This window comes from Zychaea mexicana (assembly GCF_025766255.1).
Source record: "Zychaea mexicana strain RSA 1403 chromosome Unknown BDB00scaffold_68, whole genome shotgun sequence".
NCBI classification, from domain to species: domain Eukaryota; kingdom Fungi; phylum Mucoromycota; class Mucoromycetes; order Mucorales; family Lichtheimiaceae; genus Zychaea; species Zychaea mexicana.
This window is the reverse complement of record NW_026516731.1, coordinates 226685-247977: the sequence shown is the minus strand read 5'-3', so window position 1 is coordinate 247977 and position 21293 is coordinate 226685. Positions and strand designations below refer to the sequence as shown.

General features: G+C 43.8%; 6 protein-coding genes across 6 annotated transcripts; 3 read left to right on the top strand and 3 right to left on the bottom strand.

Moving 5' to 3' along the window:
• Positions 1-665: 665 nt before the first annotated feature.
• BDB00DRAFT_875146 (uncharacterized protein) lies at positions 666-1751 on the top strand (the record flags this gene model as incomplete). The annotated part of the gene is made up of 3 exons (XM_053127310.1): positions 666-1113; positions 1217-1468; positions 1663-1751. 3 exons carry the CDS (start codon positions 666-668, stop codon positions 1749-1751), a joined length of 789 nt encoding a protein of 262 aa, XP_052976953.1.
• Positions 1752-4786: 3035 nt separating this feature from the next.
• On the top strand, positions 4787-5958 carry BDB00DRAFT_875145 (uncharacterized protein; the record flags this gene model as incomplete). The annotated part of the gene is made up of 2 exons (XM_053127309.1): positions 4787-5777; positions 5891-5958. The coding sequence occupies 2 exons, from the start codon at positions 4787-4789 to the stop codon at positions 5956-5958; spliced, it is 1059 nt and encodes a 352-aa protein (XP_052976952.1).
• Positions 5959-6831: 873 nt separating this feature from the next.
• Positions 6832-9488, top strand: BDB00DRAFT_768468 (alpha-galactosidase; the record flags this gene model as incomplete). The annotated part of the gene is made up of 5 exons (XM_053119740.1): positions 6832-7469; positions 7580-8249; positions 8334-8538; positions 8625-8802; positions 8900-9488. The coding sequence occupies 5 exons, from the start codon at positions 6832-6834 to the stop codon at positions 9486-9488; spliced, it is 2280 nt and encodes a 759-aa protein (XP_052976951.1).
• A 3072-nt stretch (positions 9489-12560) lies between these two features.
• On the bottom strand, positions 12561-13201 carry BDB00DRAFT_836938 (uncharacterized protein). The gene has a single exon (XM_053124523.1). The coding sequence runs from the start codon at positions 13108-13110 to the stop codon at positions 12574-12576; it is 537 nt and encodes a 178-aa protein (XP_052976950.1). The 5' UTR covers positions 13111-13201; the 3' UTR covers positions 12561-12573.
• A 33-nt stretch (positions 13202-13234) lies between these two features.
• On the bottom strand, positions 13235-13680 carry BDB00DRAFT_768495 (transcription regulator HTH, apses-type DNA-binding domain-containing protein; the record flags this gene model as incomplete). Its single annotated transcript, XM_053119743.1, has 2 exons — positions 13235-13371; positions 13566-13680. The coding sequence occupies 2 exons, from the start codon at positions 13678-13680 to the stop codon at positions 13235-13237; spliced, it is 252 nt and encodes an 83-aa protein (XP_052976949.1).
• Positions 13681-18482: 4802 nt separating this feature from the next.
• BDB00DRAFT_836915 (dynein light intermediate chain-domain-containing protein) lies at positions 18483-21270 on the bottom strand. Its single transcript, XM_053124522.1, has 8 exons — positions 21090-21270; positions 20742-21005; positions 20474-20677; positions 20214-20377; positions 20018-20111; positions 19344-19897; positions 19044-19256; positions 18483-18974 (listed from the first exon to the last, which is right to left on the bottom strand). Exons 1-8 carry the CDS (start codon positions 21196-21198, stop codon positions 18720-18722), a joined length of 1857 nt encoding a protein of 618 aa, XP_052976948.1. The 5' UTR covers positions 21199-21270; the 3' UTR covers positions 18483-18719.
• Between the last annotated feature and the right edge of the window lie 23 nt (positions 21271-21293).

Sequence of the window (21293 nt, the reverse complement as noted above, 5' to 3'; positions counted from 1 at the left end):
TACGATACTCTTTTTTTTTGCGTTAAGAGGATCGCGTATTCGGTAGTACTTACTACTGCTTATGCGCAAAAGATATACTAAAGCTTTTTCTTTGTTAAAAAATAAGACATCAGCAACCATGTGCATAGCAAACAATTACAACCTATTTTCGACAGTAGCACGTTACTGCCAGGATTCATCAGATATTTCTCGCATACGCTAACTGCTCTGACGATTTCATTTCACACTTGCGATATCTCGCTGCCAATGCTACTGGACTTCTTGCCGTCATTAACGCATCTTTCAGTGATGTTTGATGGCCGCACTAACTTATCAGACGCTACTCTTGAACAAGTTGATGGCAGAAGCAGACACAAAAGGCCGCCGATACACAACATTATCTTCTTAAGACTGGACAGTGTTCTCAGTTTTAAATACCGGATCCGTCCCTTATTGCAGCGTTGCTCCCACATCAAGTACTTGATATTATCGCCTTACTCACGATTCAACAACGTATCTCCAACCAACATCTATACAGCTTATGAGCTGTGCCCTCTATTACGCTACATTATGTGGGATTGCAGCGAACCAGTCATAGCAGACAGATGGATTTCACTATCAAGAAGCACGAGTGCTTATATTAAGTAACTGAAAGGAAAGCATCGAATGATGGCGAGGAAGGCAGTATGGCTTATGAACTGCTATTCAACGGCAAGGGACACGAGAGGATCATGCCGATAGTAGTTAAATCGCAGCCGATACTAGAACATTTACGTATAGTCGCCTGTGGTCTTTCTGATATTCATTGCTGGGATGTCTTGGCACGCAACCAATTCACACAGCTGACAAGTTTGGGGTTGACGGACATCACTGGTATGTCAAGCGAAGATTGGTCCCAGATTTTGCTCATGCAGCAACAAAATGAGATCTTGGAAGTTGGAAATCGCGCTGGAATAACGCAGTATCTGAACAGCATTATCGCAACCATCGGTACGCTGCAACGGCTCCGTATACTTTCCTTGCGAAATTTCCTTCACATGTTCAGCGAGAATCCTCTTTGCGATCTTACTCCGCTTCGACGTTTGCAACAGCTTGAAAAAATGCGTCTCACGAACATACCCATCGACAACCAAGGTCTAATGCAGTTGTGCGAACCATCACAGCACCCACTAGTCAGGAGATTAAGCTTGAACCCGCACATCACCGTACAGTAATAGTGTCGACGACTTTCTCACAGAGGCAGGATGGATTGTGTGGGCACAACGACTTGAGGAAACCAAAATACTGAATCTGGAACTGACAGCCGTGAAAGGTGTTACTGGTGCTGTCCTTGAGCATTTTGAACAAGTCGAAAGCTCGGTGCTATTGCGTGTTTCACGGATCTATAGTCTCACCAATGCAGGCATCAATGCTTTTCGTATCATTGAAGGATCTAGTAAAAAGATTGAAGTCGTGGGGTGTTCAGGATTATCTCGGACAGATGATCTTCGTATGCCATACAACATATTTTTAATAATTGAGTACCATTGCGGTGATATTTGCAGTCTGGCTTGTACTTTTATTTATAATGAGCTGATAAACAATATTGGCAGCATGTTTAATTAATCAGTTTTCCAGGTTGGATTGTTGTGATATCTGTATAGTCAAGCATCGATTTGAAATGTTTACATATACACTTACTAGATCCAGGATTGATGGAAAGGCAGCACGATGTGGATCTGGTCGGCAGCGAGTCTGGTGCCCTTTCAAACCTGAGCGAAAGCACAGACTAATTTTTTTTGGTTACCCTATGCTTTCCTTATATATCAGAAATGCTTGTGTACCTCTTTTCGTCACAAAAGGGATCACCTCGCACTCTATATGATATAGTCTCTGTGACAGAAGAGAGAAAAAAAATGAAGTGAGAATATTCTTTCTTCCGTTGTTGAATAGAAAGACCATCGTCGCCTCCTCCCCTCTCCCTTTATGACCAAAAAAAAGCAGTCTGTATGCTGTATGTATGCGCATACGCGCGTTCCTGTTCATGTCGGGCAGTGGATTTTTAATGCCCGGTATTTGGATTTCATTGGCCAACGTGCTGCTGCAACTATACTCGAACCGCTTTGAGAGTTATACTACGCAGAGGACTTATTGGAGTCAAGTTTACTGACAAAGGGCAAAATTTATGGTAAGCGGGAACATTATCATCTTCCACATGCTAGGATATATACGGGATCAAGAACATCTTGAAATATAGCGATTCCCGGAAAGTGTTCCTCATATTTTCTGGGCAAATTCTAACTACAGTACTTTGTCTGTTTAAACTCTATATGTAACAAACTCATGAGCAGTTGTTCAGTAAATGAACCCAGTGTCTTAAGCTTGATGCTTACCAAACGAACAACAATACGATAGCAAGCTCAAAACGCCAGAGAAAAGGCAAGCCTGATACAAGACGCTGGAGTGCTACTGTGTGCTGTCAACCAAGATATAAACATCACCCTAGTAAGCTTCCTGGATCCCAACTCCGCTCAATGGATTGGATAGCATTGTAATACCCTGCAGATGCGGTAACGAATAAACAACAGCATTCAGGATGTCTAGATTATATAACTAAAGTCATCCTGGCAATAGCAACATAGAGAGCAAAAGCTAGTTCAGTCTTCCTTACTCTCAAAGAAAGAAAAAAAGAGATGCAAACGAATTATTGAAAAGTAATATGCAAAAGGCAACCATGACTGAATCAACCCACACTTGTGACAAGCATTTACTGTATACGTTATGGATTGTTCCAGCGAGGCACGAACCGTTTACTGCTCATTCAAACCACTAAATTTTCAAGTAGCTCTCGCGCAGCTCGCTTAGAAAGTTTATAAGTTCCAAACAAAGGAACGTGTCTCCGATGGTTGTTTTGCATCTTTACTCTTCATATCACATTTTGAATCAGTTACTATTCCATTTGGCCCAAATTGTTATATCCAATCAGCTACAAACTTAATTTCAATTTCAAGCTTTCTCCTGTATTAACTCATGAAACTACCAGTATTTCTTTTGAGCAAATGTGCCGTGTTCAATAGAAACGTTAAAGAAGCAACAAAATTTAGCTTTATGTTGCATTGACACAATAACGATCCATTGTTCTAATAAGGTAGAAAAGTTGATTTCGCATGTATACTGCGGGGCGTTAAGCAGAGGGTAATACCATTAAATAAGGTATCACAGTATCATAAGCGTGCGGCCAATGTCAGTGTAGCCTCCCAGACCAACTTAAATAAGAACTGGATGGGTTTCCAGTCTTCCTGAAATTACGTGAAATAGCCATAATTATCTAGGGGACATGATGGTGCGATCAGCATTCTATCAAATAACTACAAAGAAAAGCAATGTACCCTGATACGCAACAAGAATGGGAAATAATACAGTACCAGGGCGGGATAATCATCCCAGATACTCATTGCGCTTGCTCTTTTTATCATCTTGTGAGAATATATGTGCATGCTGCTAATGTCATGGCAAAGTATATCTGCTATTATTAAGAAAGCACTTTTGCTAAATCACAGATGAAACGTAGCAATAAAAACTGAATGGTGCAGCATGATGTTGTAGGTGTACAATCCTTGACTGCAAATCACTATATGAATTTGATACAGTGGAAATGCGCTCTTTGTTTTTTTGCTTATTTTGGTTAGTTGCAGCATCAGTAGTTATGACAGCTTTCAAGCAACTGAGCAGCAGATTGCAAGCATGAATTGGCGCTTATCGTGGCCACGTGTTTCCCGAACTGCAACAAAAACTGCATTTTTTAACGATTACCTTTATATTTTTTGTCTGAATATTATGCTTTGACTGCCAACTGCATACTGTAACAACTGTTGGTTTCAGTAATAATTATCCTTTTGAAGAGAAGTATGTTCACGTAGCAGACATCGATGATATCGAATGGTGACAATGATTCATCGCCGTCTGAATTAGAACCATTGTCCCGATTTTGGAAACACTTGTGCGGCAAAGGAACAGAGACCAGAGAACCGAGTTTCCTTTCGTCTTAAACCCTTACCCCTTCTCTACCTTTCCCTCAACACACACTCATACTTATATAACACACAACGATACTATTTATGGCTTCCGCAGCCTCTTCTACTGAGTTTGCTCCCTCCGGAACCTATTCGGTTCGTTTAGGGAGCTCATTTACATCTACTGGATCCAAAGATGCAACCAGTTATTATACATTTAAATGTAAGCCAAGCATTCTTTCCCTCTCGTGTGTTTGCCTTGTATGAAATATCCAAATTTTATTTTTCTCGTGAGACGTTCCAGAACAAGCTAGAAACTCATTGTTATCTTAATAACTTATGCAGTCAATTCAAGGCTGGACCCGACAATGCCCTCGAGAAAAGCAAGATTAGAGAAAGCCGACAACGATACTTATTCGGCTGAGTGGGACCCACTTGAGGTATTGCTTTAATACACTGGAAGGAATGCAGAAACAAAGCGAAAGGGATAGAAAGAGAGAGAGAGAAGCAGAGAGTTGAAGAACAGTAAAAGGGGGGAACCTTCCAAAAGCGACTGATCCGGGGCTTCCGTTTGTATTGCAGGGTAACGCAGATAGTACGCAATTGAATTATGATGCCACACCAAGTCAAGCACAAGAAGTAGACTGTATATTGTTATTTGATGAAACAACTCAGGTTTGCGGATCATTTCAAACGCTGGATTAGGATGGATAGAAGCCAAAAGGTAGAATGAATTTGGGATCTGACTATCCACTGTGTTCCTCGCGCTTACTCCACAGACATTTTCACTGCAACGACCATCGCTTAAATTTACAATGCGTAAATCACGGAAACGTAAAGTCGTAAAGCCTCAATTACCAGAGCCGAAGGCACCGAAAAAGCTTGCAATGCCTGAAAAACGACCAGCTGGAACCAGTAAAGCAGCATCGGCAGGGACGTCTACTCAACAAGTGGATCAAGAGCGAAGATCTAGTGTGGATGACTTTACCAAAGATCTTGAGAAAGATATGGCGGATATATTAGACGACATCGGAGACGATGATGATGATGACGACGATGACGACAACGATGATATGCAATCAGTGACCACAGCACCATCTGGAGCAGCACCTTCATCCGATACGGACATGTTTGAAGAAGTGGTTGTTCCCACCGCTCAACACCAACAACACCACCAACAACAAAAGCGACCGGCGACTGAGTCACCAGCGTCGATGAACCGGAAGCGAAAGAAATACAAAATGGCATCACAACCGATCCTTCGCCTCGATGATTCACCTGCACAAGTTGCTACACCACCGCCTGCCGCTACCTCTTCATCTGCTGCGACAGCAGCAACAGTATCACCACCTATACCAAGACGCGAATTCGGTGGCAAATCTATATCCTCAGCGGCTGCTCTAGCAGCCAGTCGCAGTAAAAAGGCAGCGGCTGCTGCCGCAGCATCAGCACAATCAGTATCTGAATCCTCAAGTGGATCTTCCTCCAGTGGCGAAAGCGGGAGCAGTAGTAGTGGCGAGAGCGGCAGCAGTAGTTCTGGATCGGAGGATGAGAGTTCTGGGTCAGAGAGCGATGACAGTAGCGATGATGACGATATGGATGACTTACTGGCGGATATTGATCGGGACTTGTTAGCCGATAGCAATTCTGTACCGCCATCGCCGAATACTGCAGCAGCAGCAGCAAACGCACGATCACATAATACACCGGTTGTACCAGAACAATCACCATATAGTGCCTCTCCTTCCACTGCTCGTGGAACACCGAATAGAAACGGTGGCCCCGTCTCGCTCCGAGCTTTATTCAGTAAGTTGAGAAATATCTGTGGGATATGACTCTGTGTGTGTGTGTGTGTGTGTATTGTATATGTGGCACGTATCACGAGACTAACGCTCGGTATTCCGTATACTGTAAAATAGACGATGCGGACCACGGCGAAGAAGATGAAGGCATCACGAGTTCTGACAGCGAGTCAGATGGTGACTGAAAGAAAACGACGAAAATAGATAAGGGGCGGGTTCGTTCCTGACACGCCTCAACTTTGGATGGATGGGGCTAGTACATCAGAGAAAGCTTCTTGTTCGATTTTTTTCTCTCTCTTTGTCTTGAAGATATACCCCATGTTTGATCTTTACCGTTTAATTGTTGTTTGTTTCCTCCCAAAAGCATAAAGTCTGTTTTACAATTTTACAGAATATGCATGTCGTTTTCCAGTGCATCTCGTCAACCACTCCTTGTTTTTGGTGTACGACCTAACTCCCCGCGGGCCGGATTACGTTCATGAGTTTTTCCACCCTTTCATCCTACCCACTAGTTTACCTAACCGATTATATAATCGCATCCTGTACAACCAATATGCCTTAGACGGGAATCTGATCACTCTCGTTTCTCTCACTCTCCCCATACTGCGCTCAGATATTAGTGATTTATTGTCATTAGTTAGTTGGAAATGCTTGTGTGTTAGAGAGGAGGGCTAGACGAGGTTGTCGCATCTGGTGTCCATATAGCACTAAAAAAATTGAATGAGATAATGATGGATGGATACCATTATCCACGCCATATATTTTTGACGTCAGATTGTGGATAAGGGTGCTGCCACTGTCTTACATACCTAAAACGATGGTTGGAGAGGAAAAAAGAAGGTTTGGGATGAGGGCTTCCCGGGTATACCCATCAATTATAAACTCTCACGCATCCAACAACTCGAGAAAGAGAAAGTTACGACGACGTATAAAACCGGCATGAAGGGAAGCTAAAACACAGAGACTTAGTCATAAAGAATTCTTCTCCTTCTCTTCCATCCCTTTTTCTTCCTTTTTCTCTTTTAAATCCCTCAGAGAGGCGCAAGAAGGAAACTAAAATGGTACTTTCATCAAAAGCCATTTTTCTTGGTTTCGCCATCGTTACCACTACCTTTTTCAATGGCTGTCTAGCAGCAGGATTGAACGTGGGCATCCATAAGCACGAATCCTTAGATACATGGTTTCTGGTCACAGAAAGGTCAAGCTATGTGATCAGCGCAGCTGCCAACGGATATCTTGTCAACATGCATTGGGGCAGACGACTGACGCACCTGGACGATCTCAATGCGACGGTGGTTGAACCTCCCATTTGGTCCCAAATCATCCCCGTCACTGAAGCTCGAGAGGAGTTGCCTGTCTTTGGTGGTCTTCGCTACCGTGAAGCCGTGCTCAAAGCAGAACTACCTGACGGTGTACGCGAGTTGAACCTTCAATTTGCCGGTAACGCTAATATTAGCAGCGATCACGGTGGTACGCGCTTGGACCTCGATTTACGTGACGCGAATCGAACAGAACTTTTGGTGACACTGCATTATGAAATCGATGTGGAAAACGATATCATCCGTCGATCCTATACAGTCCGCAATGGTCTCGATGGCAGAGTCAATTTGTCCAAGGCTTTCTCTGCTGCCTGGCATTTGCCTTATGCGCTCGGTTGGGACGAACATCGTGAGCTCGTCACTCTTGCTGGTGAATGGTATGTTCATTCTTTCAAATAGCAAAACAGATCTCCATATCTTGTCTGTGATATATAAATACTACGTCAAAGAAAAGGTCAAATTTATATATCGTATTATTTGAATGCAGGGCCCAAGAAGCTATGGTGGAAACAACCCGTTTGGCTCCGGGCGTGAAGCACACAGTCGAAAGCACACGCGGTTTGAGCGATCATGTATCTCAGCCGTACTTTGCTTTAGCTCAGGTACCCAATGCCGTAAATCCTAGCACAGAAGTCTACTTTGGTGCGCTTGCGTGGACTGGTAGCTGGGAGATTACGGTTCACACTGATACCAAGGGCTATGTAAGAGTCGCTGGCGGTATTCATCATCAAGACTTTGGCTGGACTTTGGAGCCAGGAGAGTCGTTCACAACCCCTGTGTTTGCCGCTGGGTTTACAGACGAAGGATTGCCAGGAGCTCGACTCCGTATGCCACGGCATGCACGCAAGATCCAGAAACGTAATTTATTGACGCAAAAGGATGACGACGTATACCATCCCGTGCTTTATAACTCATGGGAAGCGGTCGCTTTCGATCTTACGTTTGAGAAGCAAATGGAACTGGCTGATAAGGCTGCTCCTCTTGGTGTTGAGTTGTTTGTCGTGGACGATGGCTGGTTTGGCGGACGTTCAAGCGACACTGCCGGTTTAGGTGATTGGTTCACTAACAAAACCAAGTTCCCTGGGGGCATGAAGCCTCTTGCAGACCACGTTCATGATCTGGGAATGAAGTTTGGACTCTGGTTTGAAATGGAAATGGTTCGTTCGATATCATAAGAACGCTACAATTTTATTGTTTTTGAGTAGTTTGTTAAGTATGACTTTTTCTTTTATGCGTGATAGGTTAATCCCGACTCCGATCTATACCGTGAACACCCTGATTGGGTTTTCTACTATGAAGGAGTACCACGCTACCTATCACGGACCCAGCTTGTGTTGAACTTTGGTCTTAAGGAAGTGCGTGATTACATGTACGAGCAAGCCGCCGCTCATATTGAAGAAGCAGGCATCGATTATATAAAATGGGACTTTAATAGACCTATGCAAGGTACTCGCCAGCAGTTACTCATGAAACTACATGTACAACAAAGAAGTAAAATTATTAACTAACGTATCCCCTATGTATTCAATTAGGTGTGACCATGCACGACTATGACCGCAATCCCAAAGAAGCTTGGGTACTGGCTGTCGAAGGCTACTATGAGATAATTGCTCGGCTCAAGGAACGTTTCCCTCATCTATGGTTCGAATCCTGCTCATCTGGTGGAGGTCGAATGGATCTCGGTGCCATTGAGCGTACTGACCAAATTTGGTAATTGTGAGAGCTGCATCAAGCGAAAGTGCACTCTAGTTCCATACGATGTGTGTTCTCACTCTCAACCCACTTTTTTTCTTCCTGAATTCCACAGGACGAGCGACAACACACGACCCGATGCGCGCCTGTTCATCCAGTACGGTGCATCTTTGTGGGTTCCTCCACGTTCCATGTACGGCTGGGTCACTGACTCATCGAGCGATGCAAACATCGAAGTCCCGCTCTCGTTCCGTTTCCATACGTCCTTTATGGGCGGTCTCGGTATAGGATCCAACATTAACGAATTTTCGGAAGAGCAACTCACTGAGGCAACTCACTGGATCGCGTTGTACAAGAAAATGCGACATGTGATCCAGAATGGCAATCTCGATTGGCTGGTTCCACCAACGCGTGTGGGTGAACTTGTTGCTGCAACGCAGAGTACCTATAAACAAGAAGAAGCGGTCATTTTGGCATTCCGTCTTAATAGTCCTTACCCAGCGAGTGGCGAGCTCAGCCCCATTCGTGCTCGTTATCTTGACGAAAATGCTACTTATCGTGTCACTATTTGGCAGGAGGATCCAGAAAACCCAGTGGATGAGTATGAAATGTCAGGCGCATTACTCATGTATCGCGGTTTGGAGTTGCCTGGTTTGAATGAAGGCATGTTCAAGAGTGCCGTTGTCTGGTTGCAACAAGCCTAATACTTATGACAGGATATCATCTAGTGATAATGGTAGTTGTATATGTCTTTTTTCTAATGAATTCAAAATTTATTTATTGCTCTTTCCTTCTGTAATAAATCATCCCAATACAATGTAAAAATGGTCAATACTACAGCTCGTGCTCCTATCTCCATACTAAAAAAATTCGCGATGGTAAAGTGCTGCCGCAACCTGATAATGCTACACATCGCTAAAAGCCAAAACGATGTTCTGATATGCTTCACAGAGAAACTAAGATTGCAGCAGTGTTATCTGGTGGCAGCACATAGTAGCAATGAGCAATGCGATGTTTGGTATTGGAAGCGACACCGGAGAAAATGAAAGATCGAGTTTAGCATATGACATTTCATTACCGACACTGTACTACGTACTGTACTACAAAATGTTCACGTAGATTATAAATTTCTGTATACAATGTACTCAGCTATCGCGTCTTCGCATGGTATGATGATACACGGGGTATCCTTTAAGATGGAGGTTGGATTGACAGCTTAGCGCATATATGCCTTTCCAAATTGGCGTGAGGTTATCTTCACACTTGGCGGAACTCATGTATATTCGTATCGTAGACCATGTCATCAAGAAAAATTATAAGCGCCAAGTAGGAATAACAATTATATAGCTGTGTATGAAAGGAAAAACGTCACTTGTGCATGAGAAAGCTGGACAAAAACTTGTCAAAAAGTGACACTGTACTCTGGCTGAATTGGGCCGGCGATCACAAAAACACGGATTAACCATCATTTTGGTAAAAGAAGTGAAAGAGAACACGTACAACATCTAGCAATAAAGTGAGGATAGTAATAATAGCAGATATACGTAGCTGTTTTAGCTGTAAAGCAATACCTGACAAGATATATCATTTTCGCTATGTCTGCACCCCTTTTATTCCGATATATAACCAAGTTTGTTTTACTTTGCCATTGGGAGAGAAAAATACATGCGTTTAAAAAGTCGTTTGGCGCCCAATTCCAAACCAAGGGATGAACGCAGTAAACAAGGTTTGTATATAGGCTAAAGTACAGCAGTTGCCAGTTGCTTAGCTACTGTTGTAGTAGTACAGGGAGGTTTGAGGAAGAAGAGGGGGGCTTACGGCGGATTTGATCCGTCTCTCAGTAACTTTCTGCTATGATACACAGATGCTATTCTCCCAGAGGATGAGAAAAAACTAATTGTGGTGCTGATCCAACGAGGAGTGAAGCCTTGATGATCATCTTAAGGGGGTGGTAAATGTTCAGTTGTTGTATGTGTAGCAGTTATTCTGCTTTTTTCTTGTTGATAATAACCCCTACGTCGTAAAATGTGCGGATGTAAGAACTGTAAGAGAATAAAATACGAATATGTACAATCTTTGGCGGTCTACTAAACATTTGAGGCGGGGGGGGGGTGGTGCGGTTTGGAAGGGGATGATTGCGTAGTGAGCAGGAATAGAAGAAAGCCTCGGGAGACATGCACCTCGAGAGAGTATAGGATATTTTAACGCCCTTTTTTCGGAAAGCCATTAGCTGTCGTCCCGTCGTCATCTGCACATAGCAAATTAACAATGTGATATACCATCATCGTTCTCCGGGTTTTCAAGGGGGGAAGCAGTCGATTATCAAGACGACGACGAGGAAATGACGCCGATCCCGAGAACAACAACAACAACATTACTCGGAGATGGGAACAGTGGGGCGACGGCGGAGCAGAGAGAGCTCCTTCACACATCTTGTATTCAAGAAGTGCGCGGACGTAACCTTGGAGGTGAAATTGATGCGTGTGATTCTACTGCTTATGACGATGTCGATCGGAATGATAGGAAGATGTTTTATGTACAACAAGATTTGCTAAGAAATAGAAGCAGGTCCGATTCCACATTAAACAGAAAGAATAAACAAAGCGTCGATCGTTTAGCATTCCGAAAAAGAATTTATGATTTTTTTTTAATGTGTAGATGATAGTAATGTATGTGTGAGTGCGTACACGACGCCAACTACGAGAAGGAATTAGTATAATAATATATGGAGAGAGATTGCTGGTTATATGAATGATATGGCGAAGAAGAAGAAAAAGGTAGATTAATTGCTACAACGAGAAAGAAAAGCAAGGGGAGAGAGGAGGAAAACGGGGTTTTGATAGAAGAGAAAGAAAAACAACAAAGATGAAGTATAATAATGACTATATGTGAAAGAAAAAGAAGAACTACTTAAACAAACGAATGGGATGGAGTTAATGAACATGGTAGATGGGATTTTCTCTGAAGTTTTTTTAAATTGTTGAGTGCCAATGAACCGAACTATTGAGCAATAGTTGAGCGCTGTTAGTGGTAATGGTGTTGCTGAGCATGATGCGTGATTTTTTTTGGCTTGCTAGTTGCGGATGAGAGGGTATCATGATACTGAAAGCATTCAGTTTTCGCTGCTCTTGACACGTTTTGTTGTTGATTCTTGAGCCAAAGCACAGGCACTCGATTCTTTGAGGTTGTGGTATTGCTGTTGTTGATTGTCTTCGCTCTTTCGCTTTCGTGGAGAAGCTACTGGTGTCGCAGAGGACTCAGATATGACGGCGGCAGATCCTTCTCTCAATGCTAAATATGATGTAGAGTACATTGGTAAGCAAACATACACTGAGAGAACGCGAGATGTGATATATTACCAGTTGTAGTAGTAGTAGTAGTAGTAGCTGTAGTAGCAAAGTCGGGTGAGCCGACGCTCTCCAAGTCGTGATGCCGAGGACCATAGATGGATGAGGGCTGCTGTGGGATAGGCAAATCATCCAAACCATACGGCTTTTCGGATGGCGGGCTGTTTGGATAGCGCGTTACTGCTGTTGGGGTATCACCTAAAAAATCAGGTTTGTGGCTCAGAAATGCGTTGCCGTCGTATGCAGACGATGAAAAGACATTGGGCTCGGCAAGCGAACGACCCATGGAGCGATAGTCATAGTCGGGCTGCATGAACATGCCATAGGACTCTTCAGAGCTGCAAACAGGTGCTACGGCACTAGGAACTGGACTGCAGTTTTGGGAGCGATAGACTAAAAGAAAAAGCTACGTTTATTGACTGCCAAATGCTAATATTATGATTTACAAGGAAGACGTACCACCATCACTGCTGTTAATGCCAGGCAGCGACTGTTGTTGCTGATATGAACGCTGATCCATCCATGAGGATGACATCATGCTATTGTAGCTATCGGTGGGCTTGTACGGCATGGGCGGTGGGAGGTTGGTGGATGTGTGGGCCAAGGACTTGACTGTAGATGATGTCTGGGCTGTCTCGACGGAAGCAGTGTCCGAAGTGACCGGTACGCCATTGCTGCTGCTGTTGCTCAAGGTGCTATCGTTGTTTATGGGACCGCCGTTGGCGGAAGGGCCGGAGGAGCAAAGGAACATGCTCGGATCATCAGTGAACAGTGGGTATAAGAGATCCAAGATCTTGAACTTTGTGGCCAAGTCTTTTGCTCTGGAGAAGGTGATCCTAGAAAGAAAGAAAGGGCTGGTAAGAAAAGGGAAAGCCAGATTGCTTATTGGGGAGGGGGTGGCACACACAGCATGAGAGTGTTGTTTAGATGGGGGTTTGGGACTGGAGAGAAAGAATGAAAGAGCGTAGCACCATTTCATAACGTTGGTAGGGCGGGTAAAGAAGGCTCGAAAAAAGGGGTATTTTGTGTGGAAGTATGTTTGTGTGTGGCAACGGCTAAGGGAAGGAAACGGGGAGCAGAAGGCCAAGAAGAAGAAGAAGGACTTACCAGACGCCCTTGAGATGCATGGCACCAACCTTGACGACAACACGACCCTTCTCGTTCTTGAGGATGCCGTCACGCTTGCCACGAGACATGCCAACGACGTTCAACAACTTTGTTCCGTTCACCATGTCATTGTCTGAAGAAAGAAATTTCAATGAGCGATCCGCTTGTGATGCGATTGTTTGTGTTTTTGAGTTACTTTTCGTTGTTGTTTGTGTGCTGTGTTGGTGGTAGATATTAAACTTCAACAGCAAACAACAACAACAGCAACAACAACAGCAACAAGAAGCTGTTCTCATTACTCGAGGAAAGAAGGGGTGCTTTTCTTACCTTGGCGACGGGCAACGCAGATGTTCTTCGCGTCGACTTGATAGCAGATTGTACCTTCGTCTTCCCACACTGTTGTTGTCAGTTTGGGTCTCTGAACGGGTACTGCTCCACCCATGCTTCCGGTGTCGGTGGGTGAACACGGAGCGCCAGGAAACGCCGCCATGGCCGAAGGATGGTGATGGTGATGGAGGTGGTGGTGAGCAGCAGGAGGACCATAGCGACCCCCAGCACCACCATTACTACCAGCTGGGACACTGCAGTAGCTTGGTGGCGGTGGCAAAGATGCTGGTGGGCTCATGAACGGGGAGGATGACCAAGCGGGCGCGTATGGGTCAGCACCGCCACCATTTGTTGCCAAGTTGGCAGCAGCAGCCCCGTGGCCACCCGCAGCAGCAGTGCTATATGGGTGGTGATATGGAGATGACGAGGGATAGGGTGAGCGAGTAGTAGTAGCTGTCCCGAACATGTTGCTGTGTTGCCGATACTGTGGCAGCGGTGGAAGCTGTTGTTCCGCAAAGCTGGGTGCCATATATGGCGACGGCGCGCCTGCTGCTGACGAATAGATATTTGAATGGTATAGAGTGCTTTCCATGATTATTGCTCTATGTTTGAGAAAGATAAGAAGACTGTTGTTAGTAAGAATAGCGAGAGTAAGTGGGTGGTTGGGTGAGTAAGTGTTGGAAAAGAAAGAGAGACAAGATCTAACCGTGCTGCTTTGTGTGTTTTTTAAAGCTAAATCCGTGCGTTGTTATCCTTTGAGTGTGCTCTGCAAAAGATTCAATGTTGTCGAATAAAATGATGATGATGTTGCTGTTGATATGAGTGGCAGAACGAGGCACATTCGCTGGTTTTCTCAAGCTACACAACAACAATGCTTTACCTTGTGCGAGGTGGGATCACGTCAAGTTAAAACTTCTTGGGGGGTGGAGTGGAAAAACCGAAAAGATGGAGGATATCGCGCTGGGCAGTGTGTGTGTGTGTGTAGGTGCTCAGTGGATGTGTGAGCGTGAGTGACAAGGTAGAATTGTAAGCAAAGAAAACAACTGCAAGAGAGGGAGAAAGAAAGAAAGAAAGGCGCAGATTTCTCGATCATTGAACCGACTTTTCAGCTTTAAAATAAGGCGGGGAAAAAAAGGTTAGCATGTGGCGAAAATGGCAAGTCCTTTCTGAATAGCTTCAACAGTTTGGCCTACGGATTGCCCGGCTCTCTCTGGCTTTTGACTTTTTGGCTGTGTTGTACGTGTGTAGTGTCTCACCTTCTTTTCTCTCAGGAGGGGGAGAGGCACACACACACACACACAACACACGACAAAGAACGAGAGAGAACAGCACCTAGTAGACTAACCTGTGATTCGACTGATTATCTGTAATGTTTACTGTTTGTGTGCTGCACAGCAGTTGAGTTACCTGCATATATTTGTCCATATACACTTTCGAATAAAAAAATCAACACCATTCTTAGCTCACCCTTACTCTTACTCTCTCTCTCTCTCTCGTTCTCTGTCGCGTATGCCATGGAACGTGTGTTGTAAAAAGCGGGAGCGAGTTGGATCAAACACAAAAGGCAAAGAGCTTCAACGCGGGGCACCCCTTGGAATTGGGGCTACTTTTTTTTTTTTTTCTGACGACGACGACCACGAACAACGGCGCATCATTATAATCTACTAAGCAAAAAAAAAGAAAGGGGGAGGGTGAGAGAAAATGTGCGCCGGCTCGGATGGATTGGGGCTGCAACTATACACACTCTACCCAGCACCATCACCACCGCCATCTCTAATACATAGCAGCAGAGGCAGTACATGTAGTGATTAATAGCAATAAATGAACACTAAATGGCTGATGATATCCCTCTCTCCCCTTCCCATTCACTGACTCACTAACCGCCAACTTCTTTTTTATTCCCACACGCCCACACACTCACACATAACGCATTGTTTCGCTCATTCGAGCCAAGTATTCACCCCAAATGGATTGTCCCATTCTGTTCTCTCTTTCTATGCCACCCCGCCTCCTTCTTTCTCTGGATCCCCCCAAGTTTTACCGCCCAAGTTTTTTTTTTCTTGTTTTTTGACTCCTATCTCTTTGTTTCCATGTTTGGGATGAGGCGGAAAGGATTGAAATGTAAACTAAAACAAACCAACGCTTTCCGTTACCAGCGCAACCACCACCGCTCGTAGCCTAGCAACTATTACCTACACTACTGTTCTTGTTGCTATCATCATCATCATCATCATTCACTTACCCACCTACAAGCTGAGATTATAAACTTTTGCTCGGCCTATTTACTATGTCCTAATTCGGGACCGCCGTTGTTGCTGTTTCTGTTCCGCTGCCAATACTACTAAATCGAAGTTTCTCTCTTTTACACGGGTTGTTGTTTTGTTGATTTATTATTATTATTATTATTATTATTACCTTTATTGCTATTTCTTTGTTTCTTTTTGTGTTAAAGGGCCCTCCTTCATTCTCTCCCCCAACCCCTTTCCGAGTGAAAAAGCCCATCTTTCGGTCTAACATCTATCTCCACCGTGATATCTCCAAATAAATCCGCCCTCCCCCCCCCCTCTCGTCATTGCTTATTATTGAATTTCAAAAAGTGCCTCGAACGCATAAACAAAAAGTGCCACACAAAACAACAGCAGCAGCATCACACATCCACGCGCTCTCCCTCTCCCTCTCTCTCTCTCTGTGTGTGTGTGTTTTGTGGGTCTAGTAAATAAATAAATGTTCACGAGACACGCTCTTTGGCAATTGGTTATTTTTTTTCGCCAGATTCAAATTATGCGGCTGTCATTATTATCGAGAAAAAGGTTATGGACAACTCCGGAAGACGAAAATGAGAAGCCCGTGATCGGTTCATTATAGTCACTGAATTTAGTTATCATGTAATCTTCTTTGGTAGTAAAGTGTAGATAGAGAAAGTAGTCTCGTCCAACTGTACGCAGCCTCCCTCCCCCCCCCTTTCTCTGTTTCCACGCAAAGCGCCCCCTTCCTTCTTTTTTACATTAGGGGGCAAAGGAGATTCGAAGGGGGCAGGGCAGGAGATGGACTGAGAAAGAAGACGACAACTAGGTAGGAAGGAGATAGCGGTGGCTGATTTAGGTGGTGATTATTTCTTCTCCACAACCGGCCCTTTCATGAAATATGGGGCGTGATAAATAGGAATACACACGCCTTTTAATAAAGAAGTAGAATTGGTTTGATTAATTGAGGAGACGTGTGTCCTATCAGTTTCATGCAACTGTCGAACGATGGACGAACATCATGGCCTGTTTCTTCTATAGTGCACATCATATATACCAACTGCTGCTAATCGTGAAGGAAAAAAGTGTGCCCTATGTTTGACGTTATGTTGATGTTGATGTTGTTGCTGTCGTCGCCGATCTTTGCTATTATTATGATTACTTCTCTTCCACAAAAAAACCCATCTTAACTCTTTGTGGGTATATATTGTATATATTGTGATGCATGCATGCAGAGGTGTGCTGCAGGATCATGCATCGCGCTGACCCATTAGCGCGTCAAGAACCCCAGTTGTTTTTCGAAGCACTTTTTTTTTGTGGATGAGTGCAAGTGGAGTGGGTGATGCATCGTTTATCCAAATAGAAATCTTTCAAGGAAAGCCGCGCTCTTTTTCCAGCGAGCCCCCTTGCCCTTGTCTGCGCTGGCTCTTGACCCCAATCCTCCCAAACTTTGTCGTCGTCGTCGTCGTCTTCATCTTCTCACCGCCCCTCTCTCAGCTCTACCCCCGCCTTGCGGAACCCCCTTAAATTTTTATGACCCCGACAGTATATACACACAACACGAAACCATTTTATATTGAATCATACATTCAGAACGGCATAGCGCAAAAAGAGAGTTTGTTCTTGTGATTGATCTACCGAATGGTTAGTACTACCGAGTAATACGAACAACGTAGTACGAGTCCCTTAATTTTCTCCAACGCCTCTTACCTCCGCAAAAAAGGCTCAGATGATCATCATCATCATCATCTTTTTTCCATCGTGTATGATGTGTGTGCGTGTATACACAGTCAACCCGAGTGTGTTTCGCTTTGTTGATGGGAATCTGACATCTTGTTTTCCTTTTATTTGATGGCACATTGTTGCACTGCAGCACGAAATTGTCCCAGTAATGATTATGAAACCGTCAAGTGATGCGCCCGGTTGTTTGTGTGTGAATTGGAAAGTTGCCCGTTCAAGCATACATCTCCGCTTGTCATTCGATAACTTTTCACATCCCGTCCACAATGCTGGGGGTCCAAGTGTAACCTCAAGTTTAATAGGTGCCCACAGACTGCAGTTGATGTGGTGTCCAGATGACCATCTCTATCTTGTCTTCATTCAAGTATGAGATGCTACAGGAGTAAAGAGAAGCTAATTTAGCAAGTGGATTGGTTTGTTAATAAACGAGATTTGATGCTTTTCTCACACAGCTATATAATGTAGCATATTCATTGTTTGGCAACAAGAAGAGGAATAGGATGCAGCTCCCCGGTTTTTGCGAGTACGACGCGTAGCACACTACAGTGTAATTAACTATATCTGCCGGGTAGCAATTAAAAACAAATTACGGCTATTGTTCTCTATACTGCATATCGCACTGGTCGTCATCGTTGGTTCTTCTGAGAAGCAAGCAGGCAAGCTGCCAGATAGAGATAATGAAGAAGGTTTACTGCCGCAATAGTCAATAATAAGCGATCTTCATTACATCCAAGCGGTTTTTTATGCGAGATTCTGTGTAATCTGCGAGCTATTAGCAAGCAACCCTGTCGTCAATAACAATAAAAAAACAGGGTTCATTTTGTCGTACGATACAATTATCTAGCAGCAGCATGTTACCCAGAATAAAGAAATACATACATAATTAATAAGGAGAGACTATCAGAAACAGATAATCTTTTGAATGTTATGATGTCATTGATGTCGTAAAACAGGTAACAATTTTTTGACTTGGAAATGACCAAATCTAGTAAAAAGACCATCATATAACATAAATGTTGATATGGTTTGGCTTACGGCCTTTAATGATTCCTGTTTACTGTTCTTGCTAGAGACGATGAGATACATAACGCTTTTAAGGCCAAATAAGTATTCTGTGCCGATGTTTTATATTGAGATAATTTAGCAAACCAGGGGGTAACAGTAGCAGGCATTAAGTACTATTTACACAGGACGGTGGTGGTGGGCGATTATGGATGCCAGTAGCTGTAGTGTCAACAGACGATCGCGATCCCCTCCTATCGTCACTGCTGGTGCTAGCAGCTACAGCAGTGGATTCCATATTCTTGTACAGCAGTTTCTGGAAAAACTGGCTGAGGATTTCTGATGACGGTGGTGTTGTCGGTGTGATTGATGTTGCAGCTGCTGCCACATCGCTACTGTTGTTACTACTGGAAGAATATCCCGTCTACAAATAACGCACGCGTTAACCGCTTTCCTTTTTTGTCAATCTTTCGACATTTTCACTTTTTCTTACCAAAGAGGTGGTATTAATGTTTCCTGGAATAGAACCTCCAACTGTGCTGGTTGCAGTTGTAGTAGTGGTGGCCGTCGTTGTCGTGGTATATATAGAAACAGGAGGAGCAGTAGCAGTAGGCGTTTTACCGTGTGATTTGATGCCGTTCGCCATCGCCGTCGAAGTTTCTGTACTTGTAAGCCGACGTGGAGAGGATGGCAATGACGCATAATACTTTAACATGATAGTATCATTAGTTTACATCCGTTTCATTTCCTTTCCGATCGTACGTGTCTGCAAAAAGAAGAAAAACAAACTCACTCCATTTTCTTTCGGCGAAGCAGTAGATATCGTTAATGCTGATGCTGTTTTTGGATTTTGTTGCGTCCATTCTCGGAAGAATGTTGTAGAAAGTGGCGGTGGCGGTGGGGGACGTTTTTCCGCCGCTGATGGCTGGAAATAGCGTGCATAAAGTGTTTGCTCATCCTCGCTGGTGACAGCTGGCTGTATTCCATTATCTTGACTTTCATGCATGGGCTCTGGTACGGCCTCATGATAGATTGACTTTGCTTTGTCTTTGCCTGAATCACCATGATCGTCCCATGCTTTATCCATCTCGTCGCACTCGTAGGTTTCTTCCAGTGCCTTGATTTTGTTCCAGGTATCCCATCCAGCAGGTATTCGTACGCACGTGGACTCGACAAAATGGGGTCGTAAGCTTGGAGGTATTGTATTATTTGTATTGCTGACGTTGCTATTGTTACTGTTGTTGGTTTGATAGTAAGAATCCGGATCATTCCGATAAGCAATGTATTGTCGCAGGTCTTCAAACGTCGATGGATGAAACGTTGATGTGTAAAAGAGCGCCGCACCATCTAAATATATATAAGGGAAGGTTTTCGTGATTGTTAAGCATAATCTCATATATATTTGCATGAGCAGCACTCAAATACACACTATTCTTTGGTGTTTATGTATAAACATTATTACTGTACATTTTAAGCAGACACATCGCAGAGTTTGCTGTATATAGTCAAGCTGTGCCTCATCATACCCGTATTTTTCCTCTAACATCTTTTGAGCATCACTCTATTACACACGTATAATAAAATGTCGGCATCACAATTCAGAAAACGATCGAAAACTTTCGGCATGCGATGTAATATCATGAAGAAGATTTTTCTTTTTTACCTTGCAGCATACCACAGCGACAGGGATTCCGAGATTGACTGTTAAAGTGCTCATGTCTGCATGTACGTCCGCATCAACAGCGCCTGTGGCTGTGGAGCTAGTGGTAAAGTCGGCATTGTTGTTATCATCATTTGATCGATCATATGTTTGCAGGTATTTTTCAACTACAAGAGAAAGCATGGAGAAAGGTTGCCTACCGTATTAGTTTTAGAATCGCGATTTGCAGTACATTGATATGTAAAGGAAAGCATAAAACTAACCTCGAGCTTTTGATTCCTTTGTAGCTACTTTGCTCGACCATTGTTCCAAAACGGATATCCAACGTTGGAAAGATTCCAGAAACGTCCATGGTTTCGTCCAATCGAGTACGATTATGCCAAAAAAATTGTCGTCCGTTAATACCGGATCCAGTAACGGGAGCAGCTGCTCGTGACCCAATTGATATAATCCGAGGCGCAGAATAGCTACAACAGCATGTATCTCATTAAAACAATGTGATGGTGTGTGTCAGGCTTTTTCTGTGCATACCTTCATCTTGTTCATCGTATACAAGGGCTGACGTATATCCAACACCGAGTATTTTAGTCGTTTCAGCATCGAGATCTTGTTTGACAGATTTGACGTAACCACCGCTAGCCACAGTGCGGATAAATGAGCCGGCTTGATGCTGCTGTTCTTGTTCTACTGCCGCTTGCTGCGATGCGTCATCATCGTGTCGCTGGTTGTCGACTTTGATTTTACGTTGATGTTTCAGATAGTGCGCCAAGGTGGATTTGCCAGAACTGCTGTCGCCTTTTGTGTGTGTGTGTGTGTTTTATGGAGTAAAAAGCGTAAATTATTATGCTTTGATAAAAAGGTAATATGAGCATATCATACCTAGGATGAGAACGTTTTTCGTTTTCAATCGTTTGGAAGAAGATGCCGTTTTTAATATTGCTGACCAAATGTTGTTGTTGTTGCTGCTGCTGCTACTGTGTTCTGTCATGATAACGTATTTGGATGGATGAAGGGATGAGGAAAGCAAAGTTATAAGTAGACAACGAGGTGAGGGAAGAGAAGGGATAAAGAGAAACTCAGAAA